The sequence below is a fragment of the Sander lucioperca genome, chromosome 5 (genome assembly GCF_008315115.2).
Source record: "Sander lucioperca isolate FBNREF2018 chromosome 5, SLUC_FBN_1.2, whole genome shotgun sequence".
NCBI classification, from domain to species: Eukaryota; Metazoa; Chordata; class Actinopteri; order Perciformes; family Percidae; genus Sander; species Sander lucioperca.
In genome coordinates, this window is record NC_050177.1 from 13,349,890 (window position 1) to 13,377,337 (window position 27,448).

General features: G+C 39.9%; 1 protein-coding gene across 1 annotated transcript in view; it reads left to right on the forward strand.

Annotated features, from left to right (window-relative positions):
* dph1 (diphthamide biosynthesis 1) overlaps nt 1-27,448 on the forward strand; it is a 71,675-nt gene that overhangs the window by 2,104 nt on the left and 42,123 nt on the right. Inside the window, exons 2-3 of the mRNA XM_031286979.2 lie at nt 1,173-1,322; nt 12,865-12,928. Of these exons, the coding sequence (XP_031142839.1) occupies nt 1,173-1,322; nt 12,865-12,928 (214 nt within the window). The remainder of the gene's footprint in view (nt 1-1,172; nt 1,323-12,864; nt 12,929-27,448) is intronic.

Here is a 27,448-nt window from a genome sequence, read left to right on the forward strand (position 1 = left end):
ATGAATGACAACTGGAGAGGAGGCTTTTCAAGTTCTCAATGCGTGCGTTTATTAACAAAACCATCACCAAAACATACTCAAACCGAAATACAAAAACAGAATATTAAACTGAGGCCAAATATTATAAACATGTCATTTACTGCAGAAGTTTATGATTGCCCAGCCCCTCCCTTCAGAAAAGACCTCATGAGGCAAACCTGTATCCACTCTAGGGTTGGGCATCGAGAACCGATTCCTACTTGGAATCGTTTCAAAAATTACGATTCCAGTAGAATCGTTTCTTTATTGGAATCGTTTGGAATCGTTTAGAGGATTTGGTTTCAAATCTGATCACAGGTTCCAAATTTAACATGCGCAAGTTTTGGTTTCCGTAGCAGCCAGGCGCTTGTTGTGTTGCAGCCATGGAGCACAGTAAGCGGCGCTCTAGTGTGGCTTTATTTTACGTTGAAAAAGCCCGGTAAAACTGCAACCCACTATTGAATCAAAATAAAACTTTCCTCTTATTTGTGAAATAAGCATGTGATCCGTTTCAACTCCACCCCTCAAAGAATCGGAATCGAGAATCGATAAGAACCGGAATCGAAAGGAAGAATCGCAATTGGAATCAGAATCGTTAAAATCCAAACGATGCCCAACCCTAATCCACTCTCCTTGATTAAGCTGGTGAACAGCTGAGCTACCCCCCACATCACAGGCAGAACCATAGAAAAACACTATGAACCCATAAAACCTTACAAACAGGCCTATGTCAAATAATAAAGTAACAAATACACTAAAACAATAATCTACAACATTACAGTGATATCAAGAATTTAGCAGACACAAAACAGTATCAATCTTGGGAACAGGGCCTAGTGAAAAGGGAGAAAGGCAGCCTTTTCACACAATACCAATAACCACATAAAAATGTAAATGTTATTCTAAAAATGTATCTATAACAAAAGGCAAATGGGTTAGAAAATTCAGGTGCAGTCCTTAAATAAGATTGCAATGGTGGTTGGTGCAGAGTGACCCGCACAGACAGCTCTTGCTGAAAAACTTAAAGTTAACGTTCTTGTCTGACTGTGACTTTTTGCATGATAGTCTCCGTTAGGTCTGATAAGTATGGCTTCCTTGCTGAAATCTGTGTTCACCGCACCGCTAACAGCTCAATCATTTAATTTTCTCCTCAGTCCGAGGTCCACGGCGGGTAGCCAATCAAATTCCAGATGAAATCCTGCAAGACCCTGAGTTACAAGAGGCGATCAAAGCCCTGCCTGCAAATTACAACTTTGAGATTCACAAGACGGTTTGGCGAGTGAGACAAGCCAAAGCTACGAGAGGTGAGCTCTGTTCTTTCTGAATGCACTTGATTCATTTTGCACATGATTATGAATCTATATTTACAGTCACTGTATTTACTGTAGGGGGAAACATGCCAGATATTAAGTTATGGAAGTTCAGGTGTAGAATACGCTTCATTGCAAATGTGAAATGGGGTCTGGGTGATCCTCGCCCCCTCCTTTAACCGACAATAAGAAATTTGACTGATTTAATACTATCAGTTAAACAGTTAGAAGACAAATAGCCTATACAATCTATTTCTTAACTGCTAGTTAACTTCCTAGTGCAATCTTTGCACTAGCAAGTTGCGTTTTGAGCTGCTCTTTTTTTTCTGCTTGTGGCTCTCTGCTGGATGGCGCTCACAGCTGAGAGCTACGTGACACAATGCCACTATAACGATGAGGACTGGCGGGTTAAATCGGTCGTTCTACACGCAGAGTATGCCAGGCAGACACACAGCTGACAGCTGTGGATGCGCTGGAGACGGGAGACAGCTGCGGACTCAGTCGCACGGTGCAGTTTCCAGGAAAGCTGATGCATGTGTCTATGACAATGCACCGAACATCGTGGCTGCACGACCGCAGCTGTCCACGGAGCGTGGAAAAAATGTCCTGGAAGGGTGAACCGGGGTTAGCGGTTAATAATCGGTTAACGAGGGTTGGCAATCGGTCAGAAAACAAATCTAAATTAGCATCCCTAGTACAGAGTGAATGTATGAACACACAGATGCACAACGTTAAGACTCTTATACCAAAAGACAACGTGTGCAAGCATTCAGTCAAAATGCCATCCATGAGTGCATCTGTGCTTTGACCTACTACGACGACTTTATCGGACTATCTGTAACCTGCGAGGTTCACACAGGTTTAATTCAGTGAGGTAACAAATCCAAAAACGAACCCAGTTTCGAAAGGGCCATGTAGGTCATCCCACAGTGACTATGGCATTCAAATCTTATATCACTGAACAAGCATTTAACAACATTTATCAAAAGCAAAAACAAGAAATTGGTACTTTTTACTAATGTGTTTGTGCCCATTTGTGATGATGTGATTTAGAAAAAAAAGCCTCTTTTTCTCGTATTGGTCAGCATGGAACGCCAAAGTGAAGCAGGATGCTTTTCACTATCGCACTTCCATGTCCACTGTGTTTTAGAGTCGGTTAACACTGAATCCACCCCCCCCCCATTTTTGAAGGAGTTGGAAGGCTACACTCACACTGCAGCTGCTCAAACTCAGATGTCTTCTCACTATCCATGCAACACAGATGTTTGTCAGTGCAGTTTTTGTTATGTCTTTTTGACCCAAATTGAAAGCAGAACTTGGCCCCATAAAGACCAGGCACTTTAAACCCAGTCTCAAAGTCAAAGGATGAAAAATGGTTCTATTCATCAACTACAAAACTGGGCAACCATTTCAGTTGCCTCTCTGACAGACTGTCCATTATATCTTTTCTTGTGATATCTTTTGTTCGTTGGTGTTCTTTCCAGATGGGGGTCATTTAAACTGATACAAGATATGGGTCACTTAGTATAGTCAAACAGAATAATCAGATCTGAGCAGAAATCTGAATTGAGTAGTAAGGCTTGCAGTTGGATTGTAGCCTCAGGACTACTTCACTGTGGACACAGTGGGAGGCTTCACTGACATTGATGTACTGTACACTGTGGTCTATGGCAACAGGCAAATCATTTTTTGTTGCTCTAGAACTGCCCCATTTGATGATAGTATTACATTGTTTTACTAGCCCTTATACAATTGTTAGGTGATAATAAAATCCCCAAAAAATGAAATACTACAGGGACGCTATGAAGCGCTGCAGTCAGTCCCCTAATAATTATCAAGGCAGAGCTGCCGGAAAACAAAGAAGCAAAGAAGTTAGAATGGCTGTTGATGACACATACAGTACTTCAGTTTTACTATCTATTTGTAGAGGTAGTATTAGGTAATACATATTTTGCCTGCAGGTTTTCATAAATTGGGTCTAATATAAAAAGACACATAGGACTAATCAGGCGGTGTGAATGCTTGTACTGAGAGTTATGTTCTATAAATAAAATTGAATTGAATGTGTTATGAACCGTATCAAGAGAAAAGCGCCTCATTTTAAGATCATGACGAGCCCCACACCCAGACATGACTGCTTTTCTTTGTTTTTGTTTGCATAGTAACAGGAGCAATTTGACACCGTTAAAAGAAAAAAAGAAATGAGAAAGACAAGAGTCTAATATTCATGTCTGCAGACCTTACGCTCACCAATGTAACGTAACTAGTATATAAAAGTGTTAACATGAATAGCCTATGTGTCACACAGTTGATCCACAGTTTGGAGGGACTCAGGTGTACAGTTCAAGTGTAATACATTATTCATTTTTGAACCGCTACTGCACTTTTATTAACTTCTCATTACATGAGTATCACTCTTGTTGTAAACATTCATACCTGAATCCGTTCTCTTCATATAGCCTACCCAGTTAAAATAACTGTGATTCCTGTTGTCCTGCACTGCGACGTGTACAGCACAACGTAATTTGAATGATACTGCCCGTGTCAAGAGTTTTTTCTTCCTCACACACACTTGCGCGTATATCTCCGCAATCCTCGGTTGTTGGGCTGACAGTGGCCAGTTTTAACATATATATATATATATATATATATATATATATATATATATATATATGAGAATAGGTCATATCAGCTTGACCACAACCATGCATGATAAACATGGTTTTTTTATTTATTTTAATTGGAATTAAGTTTACATTTGTTTAAATTTGTTTTGTTTTTGTTCTTACATGTTTGCTATTTATTGTTGTATTTGTATTGATCTTATGTGGTCACTGCTGCGAAACCAATCGCCCCTTTGGGGACAAATAAAGTTCTACTTGACTTGACTTGATATATACAGAAGCTGAAGACCCCACCGGGTACCACTCATCTCCACTAAAAATAGGAAAATGAGGCTACAATTTGCACAAGCCCACCAAAATTGGACAGGTGAAGACTGGAAAAATGTTGCCTGATGAGTCTCGATTTCTGTTGAGACATTCAGATGGTAGAGTCAGGATTTGGCGTAAACAGAATGAGAACATGGATCCGTCATGCCTTGTTACCACCTTGCAGGCTGGTGGTGGTGTAATGGTGTGGGGGATCCCTTTCGCCTTCAGAACTGTCTTAATTCTTTGTGTCATTGATTCAACAAGGTACTGGAAGCATTCTTTAGAAATGTTGGCCCATATTGATAGGATAGGGTCAAACATGGTATTAGTATGGTGTTCCTAATAATCCTTTAGGTGAGTGTATGGACCTGTGAGTATTGGTTTAAAATTGACTTAAAAAAAGTGAAACCGATCATGGACATGGGGTAGTGTTACGATAGCGACAAAATGTTAAGTCCTTCAGTCGCTCCTGCCTTGGGTGGAAATATGTCGATGGCATACCAAGAGGACGGAATCATTTTTTAGATGTCCCTGTGGGGAGTGGGTGGTTTACCACAGCTTGCTGGCTTTGCTTTTTTGTTCTGTGACATTTGTTTCTCGTAAATCTCATCCTCTCTTTCTTTGAACTCAGAGAGCATAACTCACCTCATCACCCCTGTCTCTCGCTGTTCCTCTTTGTGTCCATCTGTTTCTTTGAACTGCTCTTGAGTCTCATACAGTGTGCTTTTGAAATAGAGGACTGAGGAAGATACAGTACAATTTCATTTTAACTGCCCAGCCTCTTTCTTTTTTTTTCAGGGTTTATAAATAGTCAAAAGCTTTGTGTTGTTTTGCCTAATTTTCTCATTTTGTTGTGATATAATCTGTTACACATCCCAGCTCTTTACAAGAGCAGCTTAGTTGTTTAGAGTTTATCTAAATGCTGTCTGCTGTCTTGATTACCGTCGCACGTTCGGTTAAGATAAGGACAACGCGAATTGAATTAGGTGATAATACCTAGCTGACTTGATTCAAGTGTTTTTGTTTATAAAGAAGCAGTTGTTTGAGTGATGCCTGGAATAGGAATTCAGACCAACAAACGAGCCAGATGGAGGATCTTCAGGCTAGCCATTCACCAATAAGATGGAAGCAGTGTATTTTGGTGAAATTATGGCTGACGTTTGGAACATACTGATTGTCTAGTAGAAATAAGATTTTCCATTTCCAGCCCTGGTGGTAAAGTAATCCTCATATTGAAACTATAGCTAGACCACTGTATTGTTTTAGGCAAATATCAATATTTTAGAGTCCTAAAAATCTGATAATGAAATATTGGCCTTTTTTTTTTTTTTAAACACAAAAACAAACAAGATTTTCTTTCCTTAAATGTGTTTTTGTCTGAAGCTAAAGCCATAGTAATTAGCCTCTTTCCGACCAAGTAGTTACAGGAACGTAGTTATAGGAACAGTCCACTTATAAACAGTTCTACTAACTACTCTCCCCCAAAACCGGTTTTACCATTTGCATTCACACTGGCCAAGTGGCCATAGGAACTGACCTTTTGTTATTATAACACAGCCATCTAACCACCACTATGAGGAAAAGACCCTGTCCTGAAGTAGGAGCTGAAAGAGTTACAGGAACTGTGGCCAGAGGAACTTAATAATCCCCAAATTGGTCCAGTTGGAACACGAGAACAAAATGGTTCTAGGAACGTTATGTTCTAGGAACTGCAAAAATCCCTCTGGTCGGAAAGCAGCTATTAATACATAACTTTAATACATAAGCCTGTAGTTTCTTTTCATTTTAAACCAACCTGGAGTCACTCGACAAGTTTGCTAATACCCAACAGTTATAGCAGGAACATTCAATTATATTATTCGGGGGTGGGGGCGGACCTTTCCCCGAGCTACTGTATTATTCTCATTATGTATGTACACTTGACACAAACCGCCACCACATTTTCAATCCTAATTAGGGATGGGTATTGTTAGGATTCTATCGATACTAAACCCCATAGGCCTAATTCTTATCAGTTTGGTTTGTTATCAATACTCTCTTCTGTTCTTTTTCATTACTAAATGATTGCTTTTTTTAAAATATATTATAAAAAGAACAAATTCAGAACAGGATTAGTCAGTATCCGTCATTCCTCTTGTCCTCTGTCCTCCTCCTGCTGCTGCTCTGATTGCTCACACTATCGCCGCCAAGGTCCGATGATGTCATTATACGACATGCATAATAATTTTACCATGTTTTGTTTTGTTGGGCTTATTTATTTGTAAACTGAACTAATTGGCTCCCCGGCTGCTGCCAATTGCAGTGATCAAGTGACAGCACACGCTCTCTCGCTGCTTCTCCCTGATTTATAGGGCCAAACCAACCAATCGCATATTAATAAAACTCAAAATGTTATTAAATTATTTCAGAATTAATGTATATATTCAATATATAAATATGTTTATACTGAATATATAGTGAGTGCATAATGCAATAAAACACAATAGCCCTGCAAACTGTGGCCTTCAAAATGACCATAACGTTGAATCAACAGCTCTCTAAAATAGTTTAAAAAACAAACCTAAAGGTAGGATTTATTGCAACCGAGTTCATTAAATGTCATTCTTTTGATTATTTCATTATGTGCCCTAATGTTGGCAATTTTGGAGTTACGTCCTGTAATATACTGTATGTGAACACATAAGACAGTTATTACCATCTGCATGAACACCAAAAATGTAATCTACTACAGGATAAACCCTGCATATAGCACTATAGTAGCTTTTAAAAATTCAGAGTAATCCCTTTACTTTTCCATTCAGTCTTTAGTTCACTGATAAATCAGTCTTCCAGCACTTTCTTAGTTTACCTCCTATCTTTGATTGTTAACATGATGTCGCATATAGCTTTCTTGCTACCTGTACCGCCCATAGTTTTACAGCAATGGGTTTGTCATATAACAGCATCATTAGATGATTGGTGATTGACGGTTCATGTTAGCCAAAAGTGATCTAGTTGTCACTTCACATTGAGAAAGCTGTATGTAACAGTGGTCCACATTAAGCGGCATGTGTCCAAGAATAAGAAACCTTTCACACTTTTTGTTGGAGTTGTTCGTCTGAAGTAGGCTGGGTATTTTAATTTTCGATTCCGATGTGACTGTGACTTTGATACTGGTTCCTGAACAATGCTTATTTCAACACCAATTTTATAAAATTGATTTTAACAAAAATAAATTACAAAATTACACATTAAGGCACACATCTTTTTATTTATTTTTCAGCTCCTACTACATGAGCCCCAGTGTGCGTAACGTAGAGCTTTTCCTGCTTGCCTCTACGACATGTAACGTTGGATAGCCAGATCTTGGTAGAAACATACTGCATTAGGGCTGGGCAATAAAACAATCTCGAAGCGGGATCATGATAAAATTCAGGTCGATAACGATAAGCTTTGCCGAGTTGCCGGTGTTGTGTCGAAGTGTTAGTTAACTGAAGTTAGTTAAATGAAGCAAGCTATATAAGCTACATCAACATGGCAACAGTAGTTTAATACATCTGAGATATTTTTTTATACATCCATGTAGAGCTGTAACAATTCCAAATTTTACTGTCAAATCAATAGTCAGACATAATTGCGATTTAACAATATAATTGTCTCTTTCAGTCAAATTTAAAAATATTTATTTATATTTCTTTTGCAAACAAATTTAAGTTTTTGAATGACTTCCAGAATACGTCTTTTGGTTATATCACTGTCATGTGACCCAGATGATGTAATACCACAAGTTCACAGAAGTAAACCTCGACTCTTGTTTGTCATAAAACATTGTGTTTTCTTCTTAAATCAACATAAAATTGACAAAACCATCCACAGTCCTACCCCTTAAGAACTTAGCTAATGTTAGCAATGAATTGCGTTAAACAAAGAAACAATTATGTAATAACTATTACAGGCCTACATCCATGTACACAATATACTGTACATGTCTGTGTCTGGCGGTGGCACCAGTGATGCTCAGCAGTTTTATTTTTAGACCGCAGCAGAAAGCTCTGTCCTTGAGCTTCAGAAAGCTCTGGGAAAATGTAGGTTTGCTTGTGTGGACGCTACCGCACTACTTGATCAATAAAAGAGCTAACTTTAGCTACTGAAGTAGTTAAACTAGTAACGCTACTGCCCAACACTGCTTGCAATACTGAGTTGTATTTAGTGCCATGACGATGTGGGCACAGGTTGCTAATGCAGGCTACTTTTTATATACATTTAGGGTGACATAGTGACAAATGCCAGTTCAACCGGTTAGCATAAAATCAAACCGGATTCATTTAGCGTCATATGCTGCACTGGTGAAACCGGATATCGGCCCAACTCTAGGCTACTCTTAATTTCCTTTTGCCAGTGCACTACTGCTCTCTTGACCAGTGGGGCATCTCATAATGTGAATGTGTAATGTGAGTCCTCAACAAAAACCTTGTGCTAAATATTGTAAAGGCATGTTGTTGTTTTTTTGTTTTTTATATGTTAATAAACTATATTCTAAAGTGTAATTAAACCTCTGTTTCTTCTGGCTTCAGTCAGTATGCACTTCGAACGGGCAGTATCAGCAAAAAAATTTTATCGTGATCAAAATCAAAAAATATATTGTGATCACATTTTTTGCCATATCGCCCAGCCCTATGCTGCATGCTTATTGGCTCACTGACGCTGATGAGGTTTTGCTCCTTAGGTATTCAAATTTGGTATTGAATGACGAGGCATTTTTCGATACTCCATACTTAGGAGGCAATTCAGTCGGTACCTAAAAAGTATAGAATTCGGTACCCAGCCCTAATCTGAGCCGTGAAATGAACTCCTCTTGCCACATTTTGCGTCGTGTGGTTTAGGTTGTCTGTTCTGTAGGGGCAGGAGTGCACTTCCAAAGGTAGAAGCAGCTTATCATTCTTGCGTGAAAAACTCAAATATGCATTCAAACAGTTAGTCCCACCTTCAACATCTGACTCACCTTTCGCCGGGGGGCAGCAGACGGAGAAAGCTCTTTGCATCTGTCAGCTGTGGCAGAGGTGTGCTCTAACACCTTTCTCTGTTAATAAACTTGCCCTTTTCTAGGTAACGACCTGTCTTTCACTGTCTGCATGAGTGCTTGGTGATCCCTTAACCTTTCATCAGTAAGAACTGCTCTCGCTCCATCTCTTCCCAACCGCCCCATCTATCACTCCATCTCAAGGCCATCCACCCTGAACCTATCTGGCCTTTTTGTCTGTCCCAGCTTTTATTGTTTAATGCTGTCTGGCCCTGACGTCTTGGAATTGTTTCAGGCCTAGTCATGTGAAAACGTTGCACTGAATTTAGTCTCTACGAACTGTAAGTGTCCACTGAGACAGTGGATTTATTGACCCCATTTGCTCCCGAATGCTGTATGAATTGCTGTCCACTGCTCCTAATACTATGATGGGTTAAGAATGCAGAAATAAAATGTCACTACATTGTACTGTGGGTTTGTGACTAATAAAAATAAAGTAAGGTGTGGCAGAGTTTGACTGGTAGAAAATGCCATGGTTTAGTCTGGCTATCACCAGACCAAGTTCAATCTTTTAAGATTGAACATTAGTCTGGGGAGTCTGCTCTGTATTTTCTACTGCACAAGAGGCGTGATCAACGGGCATAGTTCAAATGACTCTGTACGCAATTGGATAGTCCTTCAACCAATCAGTGACGTACTTTGAAAAAACAGCAGCGACAGCGGCATCAACGGGTTGCTGCGTTTCGGTGGCCGCCATTTTGAATGTAAACAAAAAGCTGCTTGCCGTAGCTTCCCTATCGTCATCGTGTTAAACCCGCCAATAGCGCGCCAGGTGGATAAGCCAGTTTGTGATTGGTCCCCGCAGATTTGTAACCGAAGCAGGATAGATAAATGTACAGGTTTCCAGCCTGAGCTGCAGGGCAAAATCAAATCGCCGGCAGATCGGACTGGGTTTACCCAGTCTAGCCATGGTTGGTTGAAACACAGCCTTTGTCTCCAGGGCTTGCTCCACGTGTCTGACATGATGGCTGAGACTTCACACTGAACTGGGCAACACCATGTGATCATATCAAATCATCATGAAACATGCATCGCAAAGGGTAAATGGCAAAATAAGAACTGTTGACAGGAGGCCTTGCTGATACACAAACAGTGAAGCATAATATAGTCCCAAATAGCAAACCACTGAACAGCAAACGTCTGTATTTCACACAGTTACAAAACTACTGTCAATCTCGTGTTATTATGTGTATTTAAAAACAAAGTTATATATAGTTAATACTTCTTATTGAAAACAAGAAATTCCTTTCCCGTTTCTTTCTCAAAAGATGTAAAAATGAATGTGTGAAAGGAATTCCTTGTCACCAATTCTGATAAACCTATTTTCTTGATTTAAATGACCAATTATTTTAATACAAGTCAAATGATGTTCATATTTATCTTACTCTCTTGATTTGGCCCAATATTGACACTTGCTGCTAGAAAATTACATTTTTCAAAATATATTTTGTTTACTCTTTGAAAGCATTTTTGTTCATTTGATCTTTGCTCAAATAGTACATTAATGGATCAGTCAATTAAAAAAAAAATTAATCGCAGTTTTTTTTACAAATGATTAAAAGTTGATGGAAATTCATTAAACAAAATGGCCAAACATTTTCTGGTTCCAGCTTGTCAAATGTGAGGAATTCTTGATTTCCCACTGATTTAAATCACTGCAAATTGAGTCACTTTGGGTATTAGACTCATGGGCCTCTGGGAAAAAATATTTTTTTTAAACATGTATTTATTGAGTATTTGTACATTTGACAGACAAAAACAGTACAACAAGGCACATAACATAAAACACAAAAGAGACAAAGGATCAAATGTAGTAGCTATAGTACCCACAGTCATGAATCTGTGCATCCATAGGTGTATGCTTACACGAAAACCATACAGCAATGGTTTATCTCAACACCATATAGTACAGATGGCACACTACAGGCATTAGGAGTATGTTATCTTATTTAGACAAAAATAAGGAAATTGAAAAAAGCACTCCAAATTTTCCAAAACTTGTCAAGCCTATTTTTTGTTGTGTAATTTCTCTTTTCTAAAGCTAAAAAAAAGTCATTCCCCTCAACTATTGCGATGTGCCACAGGGTGTGTCCGATTTCCATGAGCAAGCAATGCATCGTTTGGCTTCTAAAAAAAACAAATATTCAGTAGAGAGCTAACTTTGTTAGAGGTTATAAAGCCGTCTGGGTAGAGATTTAATAAGAGTAACTTAGGGCTAGATAATTTAACAATTATGAGTTGTAATCGGAATCGGTATAACATTTTTTACTTTGTGCATTTTAAAATTGCAGACCAAAATAATGGAAAAATGTAAATAGGGAAAGTATTTTTTTTGTATTATTATAAGGGGGGTGTGCCATTTCACAGCACCATATTTGTTTTCCTTATTAATCTTCTTAAACCTTTCTATCATTCTCGTCTTTCCCTTCTCATCCACTTCATGCTCTGATTCCTGTTCGGTTATTCCTTGCGGGGCTATTCTTGACATCATCAATATCTTATTAGTCTCTTAAACCAAGATGTCGTCATGTTTATTTGATGATGAGATGGCAGGATTAATACTAAATCATGGTTTCTTGAGCTCCCGAATAAGATAGGATCTTAAATGCAAATATCACAAGCCATGTATATCTCTTTCCGATTTTCATCTACTTTGAATTCCAATTTAAAAAAAAAAAAAAAAAGATAATATCCTGAAGCAAAGCTCAAAAGGTGCAGTTCAGTTTGTCTGAGATGAGGATGCTGAAACATTTCGATCGGTGTTGAAGTCTTTCAAAAAAAAAAATGTGTAAAACTCTTTCTTTAATATCCCTGCAAATGCTTTTTAGAGGCAGGTGATCTTTCATGCAACACTGATCCCTGTGTTTACATAAGCAGCAAATCCAGCACAATGTGCAATTGCACATGACATCTCCAGTCATCATTTGTGTGATTTTTCTTTAGAGGAATATGCGTAAGGAAAGGACCGCATTTCACTGATTGCAGGCGGGGAGCTCTTGAGATGCTTCCAGGTCCTTCTGCCTCTTTGATTAAAAAATAACATGCCCGTCTCTCGATGCGGAGTCAGAAACGAGGCACAAGCCACTTAGTAAATCCTGCCCTAAATGAGGTTTATCCATTGGTTCGTCTCAGTCGGAGTCACAGATCAGTAAATTAGTAGGTTTCCTGTTGTCAGCTATGCAACACCATCAGCAGGACGGGGGTGAGTGTGTGTTCGGGGGTGAGTGTGACTCACAGAGCCAGTGGCAGGCATGGAGGCATACAGGAAAAAGAGAGAGTTTAATGGCTCTGTACAAGCCCTGAGCTGTAGAGATAGATCTGTGGTGATTGGTTCGGACTATATTTCCAACAGCCCGTCACTTGCTAAAATAAACCAACAGCGCTACCGTGGCAGAGGGGAAATTACCCTGAAATGTCATGATTTGCTGTCAGTGTAGCAGAGGCTATGTATAACTGTGCTGTCCAGGATTTATTAAATAACACGTTGCCGTCACTCTAATGCAAGTATGTAACTTTTCTGTTTGCCTGTTCCCACTCTCTCCAGTGGCTCTGCAGCTTCCAGAGGGCCTGCAGATGTTTGCCTGTGTCCTCGCTGACATCATTGAGAGGTACGGTGGTTATTTGTCAGTCTATGAGTAAGAAGCAGGTGTAGAAGTCAAGCCAGCAGAGTGCGAACTTAAACTGCTGTGGCCACTTGGTACTCATTAGGAGAGCGAGAGCTTTATCGTAATTCCCCGCCTTCGACTCAATCAGGGATTCAGCAGAAAATGAGAAACGATTACGCTGTTTTAGGACAGAGCAGATATCACAGCCTCCCTTGCTTACAGTTGGAGGAGGGGAGACCTGTTATTCTCGTTAATTACATCTTGTTTCAGTCTGCATATGTCCTATTGCACACCAGCACTCTATCACACAGACACCACAAAGTTCTTTTATTTCATCCTGCGGAAAGAAGTGCTTCAGCATTATTGTTCCCTTTTATACTGCGCTGTGGTTTGTCCTACACTGTGATAAATGCTGGGAAGCGTGCTTGGTTAATAGAAAAACATGTTTTGAAAACACTTTTATGTGAGGGCCGCTATTAAGCACAATAAAAATCTGCTCTGTTTTTCAATTTTTCTCCCTGTTTTTTTGTCTCTGCGGTCTCATTGCACACTGGCCTCTGTTTCTCAGGAGTGTATTCTTAAAGAAAATGGCTGCTATCATTAAACACCCAGAGTGGATTCTTTTCATAGGTGTTTAGTCAATACTAAACTGATTACATGATGAAGAATAGAGTGGCTGGAGCTGCCATCAACTTTTTTTCAGGCTGGGCAGATATTTGATTTCACACAGGAAACCTGGATTACGTCAGTATGACTGTATTATCGTGCTCTTCATGCTTGCATGCTCTTTATATTATAATGCCAAGTCACATTTATTTACCATATAGATGATAAAACTTCTTGCTCAAAGAAGTTGGGCAAGGGCGTTGTCTCTCTCCATTGCCTCAACTCTTTTATCTTCTCTTTTTACTCCATCATTTTGTCCATCTTTTCTCCAGCTGTATCAGACTTCTATTACTTTATCTTTCCATCACTCTCTTCACAGTCATGTCTACTTTTTTTTTTAATCACAAGAAAGATGATAGTGTGAAGGTTTGATGATAGGTTCTGGTTTTATCAGTCCTGTTGCTATCAGACGGAAAGCTAGCACCGTTTGCTGCATGGCTTTTAAACAGCACACCCATGCAGTCCACATTTATACGTATGTTTGAAGAGTCTGGAAAATCAGACCCATCTCTTCTAGTGAGAGCAATTAGCGGACACTAATTGCTTTTCTCACTGTTTTAATACCCCGTCCTCTACCGCTCATCCCTCTGTATTTTTCACCCTCTCTTCGCCATCCACACGATTTCTCCTCTAGACTGTGGCAGAAGAAGTGGTTCTCACGGTTGCGCTTCATTAGCTCCTGCTATATAGTTTACCTTAAGCTATTTTGCTTCTGTCTGTGCTGTCTTACTATGTAAGAATTTTCTTTGCATTTCAATTTGTTTCCAGAAAAAATGGAAAGTCAATATGTGGCGGTCAATGTTGATATTGTGGCAGGCCGCCACAAATAAATCAATATATGGGAAACACTGGTCTGGCGTCAGGCCAATAATAGACCCTGCCTTCTTGATCAACTTATTGATCCTGTTCCTATCCACAGCCGTGATACTGTCACCTCAACAGACAACTAGGGCTGAACGATTAATTGCATTTGCGATAATATCGCGATATGTTAAAACGCGATTTCCTAATCGCAAAGGCTGCGATTTAGTCACATGACTCGCGAGAGCAAATCAGTCTGCACTCCGCAGAGAAAGCATCAACTTAGCACGCTAACGCTACGTCGTACCTTGAGCTGATTTCTGTCATTCAAACAACTCTGAGTTGTAGTTTAAAACTTTTACAGCCATTTTAATAAAATGAAGGGTTTTATTCTGGTTCGAGTCCATACGTGCAGTTAATGGATACAGACACGCAGAACTGAAGGCTCGGTTGGCAACTATTAGCTAGCTAGCGGTTAGCTCCGGTTAGCGGTCATGAACCATGACAAAACAAAACAAATTGGCAGTACCAAACATAGATTTTTTTTTGACACCTATAGCACATTGCGCATCACCACAAGCCTGTAAACATAGAGGCTTCAATGAATAAAGAAAATAAAGTACATACTGGCCATTTAAGTACAGTAGGCTACCAAAAATAGTGACATATAACACATTGAACTAAATATGGCCCTGATACAGGCTCTATCTGAACTCCTTGAACATGTCTTTACATAATTAAAACATGGTAATGTCAAATGCTTTCAATAAATTAATTGAAGGAGGAAAAAATCGAAGTCATTTAAAAGTGAAATCGTGAACAGGGGTTAATCGAGATCACGATTTTATAACGATTTATTGTGCAGGCCTAGTGGCTTCTCACCGTATGATCTTTGATCCTGATATGGGAATGAAATAGTCGCCTGGAAGTCAGAATTGCCTTGATAGCAATCTCAACACAAGCTCAGAATTTAGCTTATCCCTTTAAAGGCTTAACCTGTCAGATGAAACTGCTTGTTGGGGAGAAACCAGGATGTTCTGCTGAGAATCGCACGTAAAACATTGATCACAAGATAGAGAAATAAGAAATATAAGTCAGACTTTGCAGTGGCTACCATTTTAGAGCACTTTATTATGGCTACAACCAAGCAAACTGTTGCATTGATGAAAATGTAACAAATTGGCATGCCAATCCGAATGTGACTCTAGCATGGGATTGGAGGGTGGTGTTTGGAGAGAGTGAGTGACGGTAACCTTTGGATATTGGCGCAGCAGGCAGCTGACCTCGTGTCACCCAGCTTATGTTGCGGGTTACCAGAGGTCCCAGGAGTTGGGTGGCTCTGCCATCACCATCACTGCCACAGTCCCTCGTACTCTGGAGACAGGGCTGAGGTCCATACCAAAATGGGGATGAAAGGGCTAAGCTGCCCTCAGAGTAAGGCGCTTCAGTGGGAGGGGCTGCAAAGTCTTAATGACAAGCTGCTCTGAATTAGGGTCATGCTACAGTTACACAAAACATACGTCCTATATATATATGCACTTTTAAAGTCACAGTGTACCATGATGTGATAAGTGCTACATTTTTAATTCAAGCATGATCTTTCTCCCTCCGTTTGTCCGTCCATCTAGTTATTCATCTGTTTATCTTTCTGTCGACCTCCCTCGCTCTCCTTGTCTTTCTGATTCATTCACATTCATCCTAACAACCAAAGGAAAATACATGATCTTGCACTCACATTTAGAATACAACAGCACAACAAACTACAGCCTTAAATAATAAAATGACCTTAGAGTAGAATCAGCACATTTCTGACAGAGTGATTAGCATACACTCAAAGCAATTACGCTTTGCCGGAAGTAGCGAGAGATTTGTAGACCTATTTGAGAAGAAAGTATTAGCATTTTAGGAAATAGCATTTATATACTTTGTTTTGCTTAAGAACCTCTAACAACCAAACCTACACCCTTGTCCTTGAAGGTGAGCCTTTAAATATATAATAATAATACTCTAAAACATACACGTATCCAATGTAGAGATGCTAAAATGTGGGTTAAGATTATGTACTAAAGCTTAGTCCAAGGCTGTTTTATGGAATTAGATTATATTTAGGTTGATGTACCTTCAGTATAACTCTGTAGCATTCCTGGATTTTAACATTTCATGACTAACCTACAGATGTTTTTACCCACAGTAATCTGTATCTTATCTTTGTTTTCTATTGGTGCTGTGCAGGATACAGAAACCTGAGCACTTTGAGGTGGGAGTCCACCTGATACTTTAAAGTAGATTAGTTTGTACACTCCCAACTCTGTCTGCTGTCTAAATAACCATGTCACAATATATAAAGCAGCAGTCCATTTATTACACCGCCATCCTCCTTTATTTGCTTCTCTCTGTGCCATTTCATTTCATTCTTTACTCTCTGTGTCAACATTGTCATGGGAATTCAAAGACTTATGAACTAAAGTAAACAAAAGAGAAAACACTTTCAGAATAAAATAAAGAATTGGTAACTTGTGCAGGCAGGCAATGATGCATGTGCTGTCACTGTACCATATGTTTTATTGCCTTTGATGGTATGCCAGCTGTCTCGTCCTAGCTTTGAAGGATACTTTTATGAACTTACTTCAATATTTACTGCTGCTGCTTTTGTGACAGTGGGGGAAGATAAAGAGAGTAGCAAAAAAGCAGGGTGTGAGGGGATGTTTGCCGTGTCCCCATCCTGACAACAGCACTAGCATTTAATGTTTCACTCTGTTTTCCTGGCACAAAAACCCCCGGGCCTTTACATGGAGATTTTGGCTTGTAACCTAATCCGAGATCTTGTTCTGTGATGTTTGGTGGGTAAACGACAAATTTGCTGAGCACACAAGGCCAAAGGGCTCCTGCTATTGAAGCAAAAAACAATAGTGAAAAAATGAAACATTCCTTTCTCTGACTTATCGCAGTTCTCTGACTATTTATCATAGATCATAAGAGACAATATACATGTTTTAATAGTGCTTTTGTTTTACTGTTTGTTTTTAATATATGTATTGAGCATGTCTTATAAAGCAGTATTAATACTGAGTGTAATAAAGTAAATTGAATTTACATGTTATTGTGAAACTATTGTGTAATTGGCAGGAAAACAATCCAATTTCTAGGTTCAGAAAAGATGACACTGTCCAACAAATGACAACCATGAAACACAGTTTAGTATATTTTCATATGTTGTTAACAACCATCTGTTAAATGTTCCTACATTCAGTCTATTTCTAAAAGAGTAGGGAAGCTGCCTTGAATAGAGCCTTAGTACGCCATGAACTGACACATCTATGGCAGCCCTTGCTGTGCATACTTTAACTACTGTTAGAGTGATGAACTATTGTTTGTGGCCACACGTCAGAAAGGTTGGGGATGTTATTTGATCAGTGTTTGCTCACACAATTGAGTTCACTAACTGTTAAATAGGCAGTTTGAAACCCTAATGTCACCTCACGCTGTTAGTTTTTACCCAGTTTGATTGAGGACCGCTTGGTGGGTTATTACAAGGCTCAAGTGTTGCACTATGTATCATTGAAGTTGAGGTCAAAAATGATTGGGTGAGGTTTTGTGGAGCACTGTAGGTGTAACCATCATGCTCTTTGTATTTATATAAAGTTTATATTCAGAATCTGTTTATCAAGAAATACATGACGGTCAGAGGTACAATGGTGTGAATGTAAAGCTGCATTAAAAAGTAGATAAACAGAAAAAGAGAGGAAGATAGCAGAACAAAGAGAAGCAGAGATAGGTCAGTTACTGAAAGCCTTGATAGTCCCTAGAATATTTATTTTTCCCTAGATCTAGCAAGCGCCCTAAACCCACCCACCAGTTACCAATTCCCTTAGTTTCAAATTTCCCTGCAGAAGTCAGCAAAAAAAATAACCTGGGTCTTCAGACTACAGTATAATGAGGCACACATTTCTGATTAATATAGAAACAAGAGTAGGAAGGAAGCTTTCCCAAAAATGAAGGCCGACTATGGCGTTGCCTCACATCGCCTGAGGACGCCTGTATTGGCCAAAAAGTTGAACTAAAACAGTGCAAAGACTACATTCGACAGCCAACTAGCATGTATGTTCTGCGCCTGCGTGAGAAAATACGTCTCCATGGCAGCAGGCGGCCGTAATCTATTTCTATGTCATTCAAAAAGGGAAACAGCATATATAAACTGTTGCTATGATACAAACAACAAAACAGCGTTTGCCCACCTGAATCAGTCTGCGGCAGCCATAGAGTGTAAAATGAATTGGTTGATGCTTTAGGGCCTGAAAAGTGAAGCCACCGCAGAAGTGCCTTAAACCTGCATTCTATCTAATTTCCAGCAGGGGGCTACTCCACTGGTTGCAAAAAGAAGTCCGTTTCTATAGAAGTCAATGAGAAAATGAATGTACTTCTCACTTGATTTATTACCTCAATAAACATTTTCATAATGAGTTTATGGCCTCAGTCGCTACTTTCAAGTCTTCTTCAATACAGGATGATGTTCATTTTGTAAATTATGGTCCCATTTTTTTTTTAAATTGACGATAAAGCAGGGGTTTTAGGGTGTGGCTACACGCCGACCAGTCAATCAGGACAGAGGCTTAGCAATGCTAACCATGGCACTGTTTACATTATAATAACCTTGAACTTGTTTTTGGGTGTTGTCCATGGTTTCGTCATAAACTTTGACCCTCTCACTGTGTGTTTTAACTTCATCAAGGTTAATGTGAACATTTCAGCGTTACGCCAACCAAGCTAGTTAGCTACCGCTAGCGTTAGCCGGTAAATTAAGGGAAGGTTTGCCAATTTAACACATGTAGTTTAAAGTGCCCATATTATGAAAAAATCACTTTTTCTGGGATTTGGGGTGTTATGTTGTGTCTCTGGTGCTTCCTCACACATACAAACTTTGAAAAAAATCCAACCATGCTGTTTAGAGTGAGATACGGGTTCTGAATGTGTCCTGCCTTCAGTCTCTGGGTGAGCTGTTCAAAATCGGCACGGCTTGTGACGTCACAAGCCGAAAAGAGCAGGCTAACCGCAACCATTAGCTCGTAGCGTTAGCATGCTAACGCTATGGCTAACGCTAGCATGCTACCTCGTTCTCAATAGCAAAGCACTGCTACAACACACACAAGTTCACCATAATCTACAAAAGAACTACTTACATGTGCGCCCTCATTTAGAAGTCTCCTAGCTAATCCTGCCTTGTAACTGACCAAAGTTGTAGAAACAGCCTTTCTTTTACTGTCTATGGAGCTAGCTAGCTGACATGATCTACATCTGAGCTACTGGGCATGTGCAGTGCAATCAAAGATAGTACAGAAGAAGAAGAAGAAAAGAGGTCTCACTCTGTAGCTAAAACAGAGACCAGCTGAAAAGAGGATCTGCAGCAGTGAGAGAGAGCGGTGCAGTACAACACAAATATGGTGTTTTTTGAAAATTAAACCATGTAAACCTATTCTGGTACAACCTTAAAATACAATTATGAACCTGAAAATGAGCATAATATGGCTGCTTTAATGGTGGCAGTACCCGTTGGTCCACGTTTACTCGCCGGTAAATCTCCAGTGAATGACTTGCTTTAGAAGGGTTAAAAACATCAACTTTCCCCCTTTAGCGTTTAGTTAAGGGCAGCGCCATTGCAACCATAAACAACAATGGCGTCCCACCCTCCCCAGCTCCACCCTCGAGAGTCGAGGAAGAGACGCAACGAGAGAGGAGTCGAAGCAACAGGCATTTAACAAAATGAGACATCTGTGCCTCGGAGCTGTCATTTTAAAGCGACATCAATTAAATATGATGTGCAGCACAGTTGCATCAGCTGTCCACTATTTTGTCATATGCTGCATTTTATGATCTCTGTCAGATGGGCAGAACAGTGTTCATGACAACTTTTATGTTTACCTTAAATTCAATTCACAACATGGCATAATGTGACAGTAATGTACGAATGTCATACATTTTTAATTGTATTTAACACACAAACAGATACACACACACACACACACACACACACGGTATATAGGCTAAACATATATGGCTTTTATAGGCTATATTTTATTGTGTAAAGCACTATAAATATTTCTATAAAAAGAACTATACAAATAAAAAAAATACTTTTAAGTTTATGACCAAATACCTCCATAACTAATGACATTCCCATCCCAGGACTGGCAGACTGTTTGTGATGCAACACTCTGGAAATCTAAAAAAGTGTAAAGACAAATGTCTGATAAATGTGTGACCAGCAGTAACACGATTGCTAGGAGCAGGATTAAGTCATGTCCAATCAATAAGGATAGCTGGTGTGGGGGCAGTTTTTTCTGAGATGCTTTTTATTGAGCCATCTAGAGGAGTTGTGTGCTTGTATGTATGATTCAACAAAATATGTAATGAATGACATTCACTTAGTGATCCCTCTGACATACCGTGCCTGTTTTCTGTCTCTCTCCATCATGTACTATCCTAGAGAACTGTCAACATTGGCCCTAGGTGGCTCAACTAACAGTCATATCAGATGCAGTGTGTTAGTAAATTAAGGTACAATATGCGCACACAGCCCCCAGACATCTCCAGGTCCTTCGCCGTAGCTGTCTTCATCCATCAGAATAGATTTCTCTATATTTCGCACGGCAGGTTGAATCATTTTTGTGGGAGCAGCAGCCACAGCCTCCCAGGGTAAATGTCAAATCTACCATTAGGAAGGAGCCTCGTAGGGAGCCTTCAACGCCTTCTTGCCCTCACATCGTCACAGTCCTCACGGCGCCCACTGCACAACTGAGCTGTAGCAACAGATCCGGGCATATGCGAGGCAGGGAATGTGTCTGTGGGCCAGCGTGGATGTATGTGTGTTTTTGTGCATATGTGCACCATGGTTCTGTGTCTGTGCCAACTCTAACTTCTGTCTGCTCTTTGGCTATATGAGATCCTCATGTATGAGGTATTCATATATGAGCTCCCAGCTCACACATAGAGCCATGTGCTGTCTAATAAGCTCTCCTGCCAGGCACTCCCTTTCTGCCCACCCAAAGCGTATGTTGAATTCCAACAATATCTCATCATCAGCGACTGCCTGCAAAACCCTGTAAACCTGTCACGTTTTTCTGTTCCCCTCTATCTTCTCCTACCATCTGCCCAAATGGAAAGAAAGACATGGAGACACGCTTGAAGTATTTGTATTTGGAGGAGTATATTGGAGGGGAGCATTGTGCCTGTATATTTTCTATGTTAATATTTGTACAAAGCAAGTTTATAGGTATAGACAAACCCAGCAGCACACTGTGTATCTGTCTCACATACTCAGTCTTCTCCTTGTCACCCTTTCCTTTTTAAAAAGGATACACACATCAGAGTTGAGAGCAAGAAAAGAGAAAGGAGAGGGGAAAACTCAAGACTTTCTACCTCAGGAAGAATTATCATTGCAGGTTTTGGTCACCCCCTGGTGAGACGTGACACTGATGCCATCTCAGGTGAATTTGATTTGTAGTGCCAGGTAGTAGTATAGGAGAGTGTAAAGGGAATCAGCCACACCTACGTTTCTTTGCACTTTACAGGCAAAGGCCTAGAGGACCACCATGATACCTTCTGGTTCTGTCTTTGCTAATCACATTTCATCTAGGGGGACATCATGCCCAGGCAGACTGGAAATCCTGATAGGTGCTGACACTGTGTAATATGATATCTTGGCAGATAGCACCTTGAAAATTACCTGAGCTGTCATGAAACTACAATTGGTTCCCTCTAGAGATACAGTAAGAATAATAAAAGGTCGCTTTGGCTGTAACTTGGACAAGACTGGTTGAGCCAGATGGAGGTTGTGAGTGTTTATTCTTAATGCCTGGCCTTTGACTTCCAAATGAAATGTGAGTATAGTAATGAGAATACTTAGGTGAAGGCAGTAGTTGATCATTCCACCGGTGAAGAGACCACTGATGTTACCTAGACTGGATACTTGTAGTTTATGTAAGTAATGATATGAACACATTTTGCCTCTTCTCAGCAGTGTGTAGAAGAGATAAGCAATGCTTAGTGCTGAAGGTTACAGTCCCTCTTTTCCCCTCTGTTGTGTCTCAGCACAACCAGTTAGCCCGGTCATAATCACTCTCAATTCGGATGGCACAGTCCTAGGCACATGTCCATGTAATTGCACTCACAGAGAGCCGTGTAATATTATGCACAGCATGGAAAGAATATACTGGAAGAATATTACATATGCTTTTAAAATGTCCTTTCACAGTTATTCCACTGACATTGCTCTGGCACTTCAACGACACAAATTGGGAGTTGCACAATCTGCAAATTGGAAAGAATGAAAACTTAAATCTGTAAGCAATGTTCCCTTTTATAAATCACAGATTACCCACAAGTGTGCGTATGTGAATCAGCCTCTTATCCTGCCCTGTACACGCCCATTTTTAACCATAAATAGTCAATGCAATGCACCTCATGAATGTTGATCAGTATGTTAAAGGAGTGGTTCAGAATTTTGGACATAGGACCTCATTTCCAAGTTAGCCAGTGTGTTATCAGTGGAGACCGTTTTCAACACTTTTCATCCAGTCCTACCAGTTGCAGAGTTCGCTGGTGCTAGGCTAGCGCAAGTCAACAGTATCTGCTAGCCTTACCCACTCCACAGTACACCCGAGGCAAATAAATTATAGACTAGACTATCGATGTAAATGTCTGTGTTGATAGAATAATGTTAGAAATAAAACTACCCTTGCATCGCAATAGTTATACTTTGTTCCCTGTAGTTGGTAGCATAGGCTACAGCAGCGACAGAGTGATATTACCTAGGCTACTGAGAAAGCCGGTTTCCATGACAATCACACGAGTTTATTTACCTGCTGCTGCAATTTGCATGTAAACTGTCCAACTTGCATGATTTTTCTGTCAGCAATTACCTAAAGTTAGCGGTTAGCCCAGCCAGGTATCTACCAAGAGTGTAGCTATACCGTTAGCTAACGTTGTCACTCTCCACAATGCATTGAACTGTAACGTCATCTCCACTAACGTTATCAGTCTCAATCTATCATTAGCAGCTAGGCTAACGTTATGAAAGGGCTAGCTTTATTAGCTAGAGTAGCCTACCAAAAGTTATTACCTGTTCATCAGTACGCTGTTGGTGCATCTGGAAAGACAGACGGAACCGCATTCGTTGTCAATGACTTGTGGTCCTTTAGACAGCAGGGTTTTTCAAAGGTCTAAAATGATCACTACACATTCGCCACTTGAGTAGAGTCTCCGCCTTGATGTCCAAGCCAGCAGCAAGAAGCCACAGTTGGTTCCTTTCTGGATCTCCCAATGGAAACTTGTGGAAACTTTGTGGTGCCCATCTGTTTGGTTTATTTTTACAATTGCTAAATGCACACTGAAACACCATGTTGCCTAGTCCTTAGTTTCCAATCCAATGCTTCAATACCACTGTACTAGGCTACTACTAGGTGTCCCGACTGTAGAGCGCTTCTCTGTTTACTTTTCGGCGCAGTACTACTAACCGGACCAAAGTAAAATTCTGTCGCTGCAGAGAAACTAGTCCCTCAAAATGTAATGTGATCATTGAGATGCAAGGGTAGTTTTATTTCTAACATTATTCTATCAACACAGACATTTACAGTACTGATTTAAATTCTTTACTCAAGTTAAAGTAACAAAGTACAGGCTTGGAAATTTACTTAAAGTATAAAAGTAGCCTTGAATGTCTTGCTGCTTATCTGCTGAATCTCTGGGATCTCCGTTTTCTTCATTTTCTATCATGTCGCTGTCCATACTACTTTGTGCTAACATTACTGCCATCAAGCCGCAATGATTTGCCGTGAATGAATCTGTCGAATTGTCTTGTAGTGGTGCGTCAAGTGCAACGTATATTCCCATCCAATTAGATTGAATTCGGTATTGATGACGCGAAAAATAATAACGGTAACTCCACTGAAATTATTTGAAACTAAAGTAACGAGCCAATTTTGTAAAATGTAAGGAGTAGAAAGTACCGATATTCTTGTTAAAAATGTAAGGAGTAAAAGTAAAAAGTCGGCACAAAAACAAATATCCATCCATCTTCTTCTGCTTATCCGGTAACGGGTCGCGGGGGTAGCAGTTAAAAACTAATAACTATTAAAAACAAATAGTAAAGTTGAAATATCTGAAAAATCTACTTTGTACTTTGTTACTTCCCATCTCTGATGCAGTCGGGCCATCTCCTCCTCCTGCGCTCCGTAGCGGACAATGTGACGGTGAGACAGCGCCGATTAAATATTAAGAACGAATTTTGTACAATTTTAGTTTGAGGTGCCATGTCATTTCTCCGACGCCCCATTGTTCCGACCTCTCAATAACCCGAAAAATTCCCTTTGGTCCTAAAGCCCAGTTGTCCGACGTCCCTTTGTTTCGAAAAAAAATAAACCCTCTGCGCCGACATCCCATTGTTCCGACCATATAGGCTTTTGTGGATCACCTCCCATAATCTAAAATCTAAATCAAAAATAACAAGCAAAATTGCTTTTCTTTAGCTTAATAATACATTTAAATGTTTAGCCTATCTTTAAAAAACTGAAATAAAAATGTAGGCTAAGTCCAAAGTCCAGCAGTGTAAAGTTAGTTTTGGGTTGGATATGTATTTATATTTCCATAAGCCTGCAATGACAATGAATAGGAATGGGGCATATCCCTGCAATAACCAATGTGAAACTAACTTAATCAGTGAGAAGACGCCTTGGCTGTTTCAAACAGGAAACTTTGGGATTCCCAACATGTTAAACATGGTAAAAATCCTAAAGAAATATTATAAATAATTGTCCATAACTATAACCCTAACCCTATATGGTTGGAACAATGGAATGTCGGAGCAGAGGGTTTATTTTTTCGAAACAAAGGGACATTGGACTAGTGGGCTGTAGGACCAAAGGGAATTTTTCGGGTTATTGCGAAGTCGGAACAATGGAGCGTCGGAGAAATGGGCAGTCCCCGGATTTTACAAGGTGTTTATGGAACAAATATCACTCAGTACAAGTGCAAATAACACTGCTGGATTTAATCTTCATGATAACGTCGATGATATGGAGTGAAAAAATGTGCGTGAGGCATCAATACTTGAAAATATTACGAGTAATTGTTATTCCCACGTTTACTTTCTGCAGTCTGACTTCAGTCCTCACCATCTGCGTCGCCAATTCCCATTGTCTCCAAAATGTGCGTACGCATGAGTCAGAGTTTGCGTGGAGGACCGCACATTCTCCCGTCAAGTTTGTTTTTTTATAAATCACAACCTTTGCGTGGGAAGTGGCGTACGCACATTTTCAGCCCCGTTTTGTGCGTAGGCAACGTTTATAAATGAGACTCCAGGTGATTATTGAGGATGTAACTTTAGTTCATATATAGGGAAGGCAAGAGAGAAAACAGAAGCTAATATGAGAATGTCCTTTTTCATTAGAGGATACATACAGGACAACTCAATCACTGGGACCCACCTAGATTCATCAGGCATTGAGAAAAATCCTAATGAGTAGGCGTTCCCAAAAATGAAGTGAGAGATGTTATGATAGACAGCAGCTCAGAGAAGTTATGACAAGGAGCATAAGAAGAGATAGAAGGAGTCAAAAAACTTGAGAAAGTGAAGAGAGAGACTGTGAAATGACTTGAGGGAGCCGAGCGACAGATGATGGAGGAGAGCCTTAGGGATGAACAAAAGAGGGATGATTATATGTGACCTCATCAATCGCTACAAGAACAAGTTTTAATATATTTTTCTGAGTTGGCTTTAAGCGATGTACTGTGTTTGATGAATCTTGTTTTCCAAACTGGAATGTGCAGAAGCAGCATTTAAGTTGTTTTTTTATTGGTCTTGATCTTGGTTGTAAATTGTTTTAAATTTAGACTTTAGGCTCATTTGTGAATCATACCTGATGTATTTTAAAGGCCCTTAAAACATATTTTCTTAATCAGCTCTGTAATATGAGCAATGGGGTCCTACATAAACATGCAAAATTCTTAGTTCTTCAAACAGTTTTGATAATTTTACATGAGAGATTTCTGCATTTGTGCTTTTGTCCTTTTTTCACATTGTATTGAGGTGGGCAGGTGGCTTTGTGCCAGACTTTAGAAACATTTGAATCATTGACTGTGTATAAAGATGGACGACGTACAGCTCCCCATGTTTGAAGCCAAAAACATCTTGATCAATTCCTGGTGGCTGGCTGCAGTATAGGTCATAATCCCACCCCCTCCATGTTAGTGGATGGGACATGGGCCAAACTTAAAAGGTACACGTCAAATACATTTTTCCCAAATATGGTTTCTGTCATTTTAGGTAGTTCTTATCTTGTTTGTTCAAGTGTTAATTCTTCCAAAAGGTTGGTTTTTAATTAGTTATTTAATGCTATAAAAAGGGGGTGTGACGTCATCATTTACAGCTCCTATTATGCTCGTGATTGAGTCAGGCAGGTGTAGGGCGGGACCTCCATACCTCAGCTTCAGACCTCCATCACTGCTGCCAGCGCCCGCATCCGGGATATTTGAGCTTCTTTTTTTGTACAATGGGAGGAAGTGGAGACGCGTCGTTTTGTATACAGTCAATGATGTGATGACATTTTTTATCAGCCAGGTCAGCCATCCCCATTGAATTTCACATAGTAATTTGATCCATTGTTGTTAGAAATGCATTGATTATAGCCACTTACATAATTTACAACAGAGGCTTTTTTTTCAGAACTTTAAGGCGCTCATATTGTGCTTTTTGACTTTTCCCCTTTCCTTTATTGTGTTATATATCGTTTTGGGCACTTTATATGTTTACAAAGTGAAAAAGCCCAAAGTCCACCCCAAAGGGACTTACCATCTCCAACAGAAAACACTGATCACAAACTGCTCCAAACAGCTCTATTGTAGACCAGCCTTTACTTCCGTGACCAACGTGCGTCACTTTGTAACACACGTTATAATGCTCGCCTAGCTGCTAGCATGGCACTCCCTCATGCTCTGCAACTGACAAGCTAGCAGTACTTACTTTGACTCCCATCAAAGATTGAACAGAAGTGAGATGTCTCACTC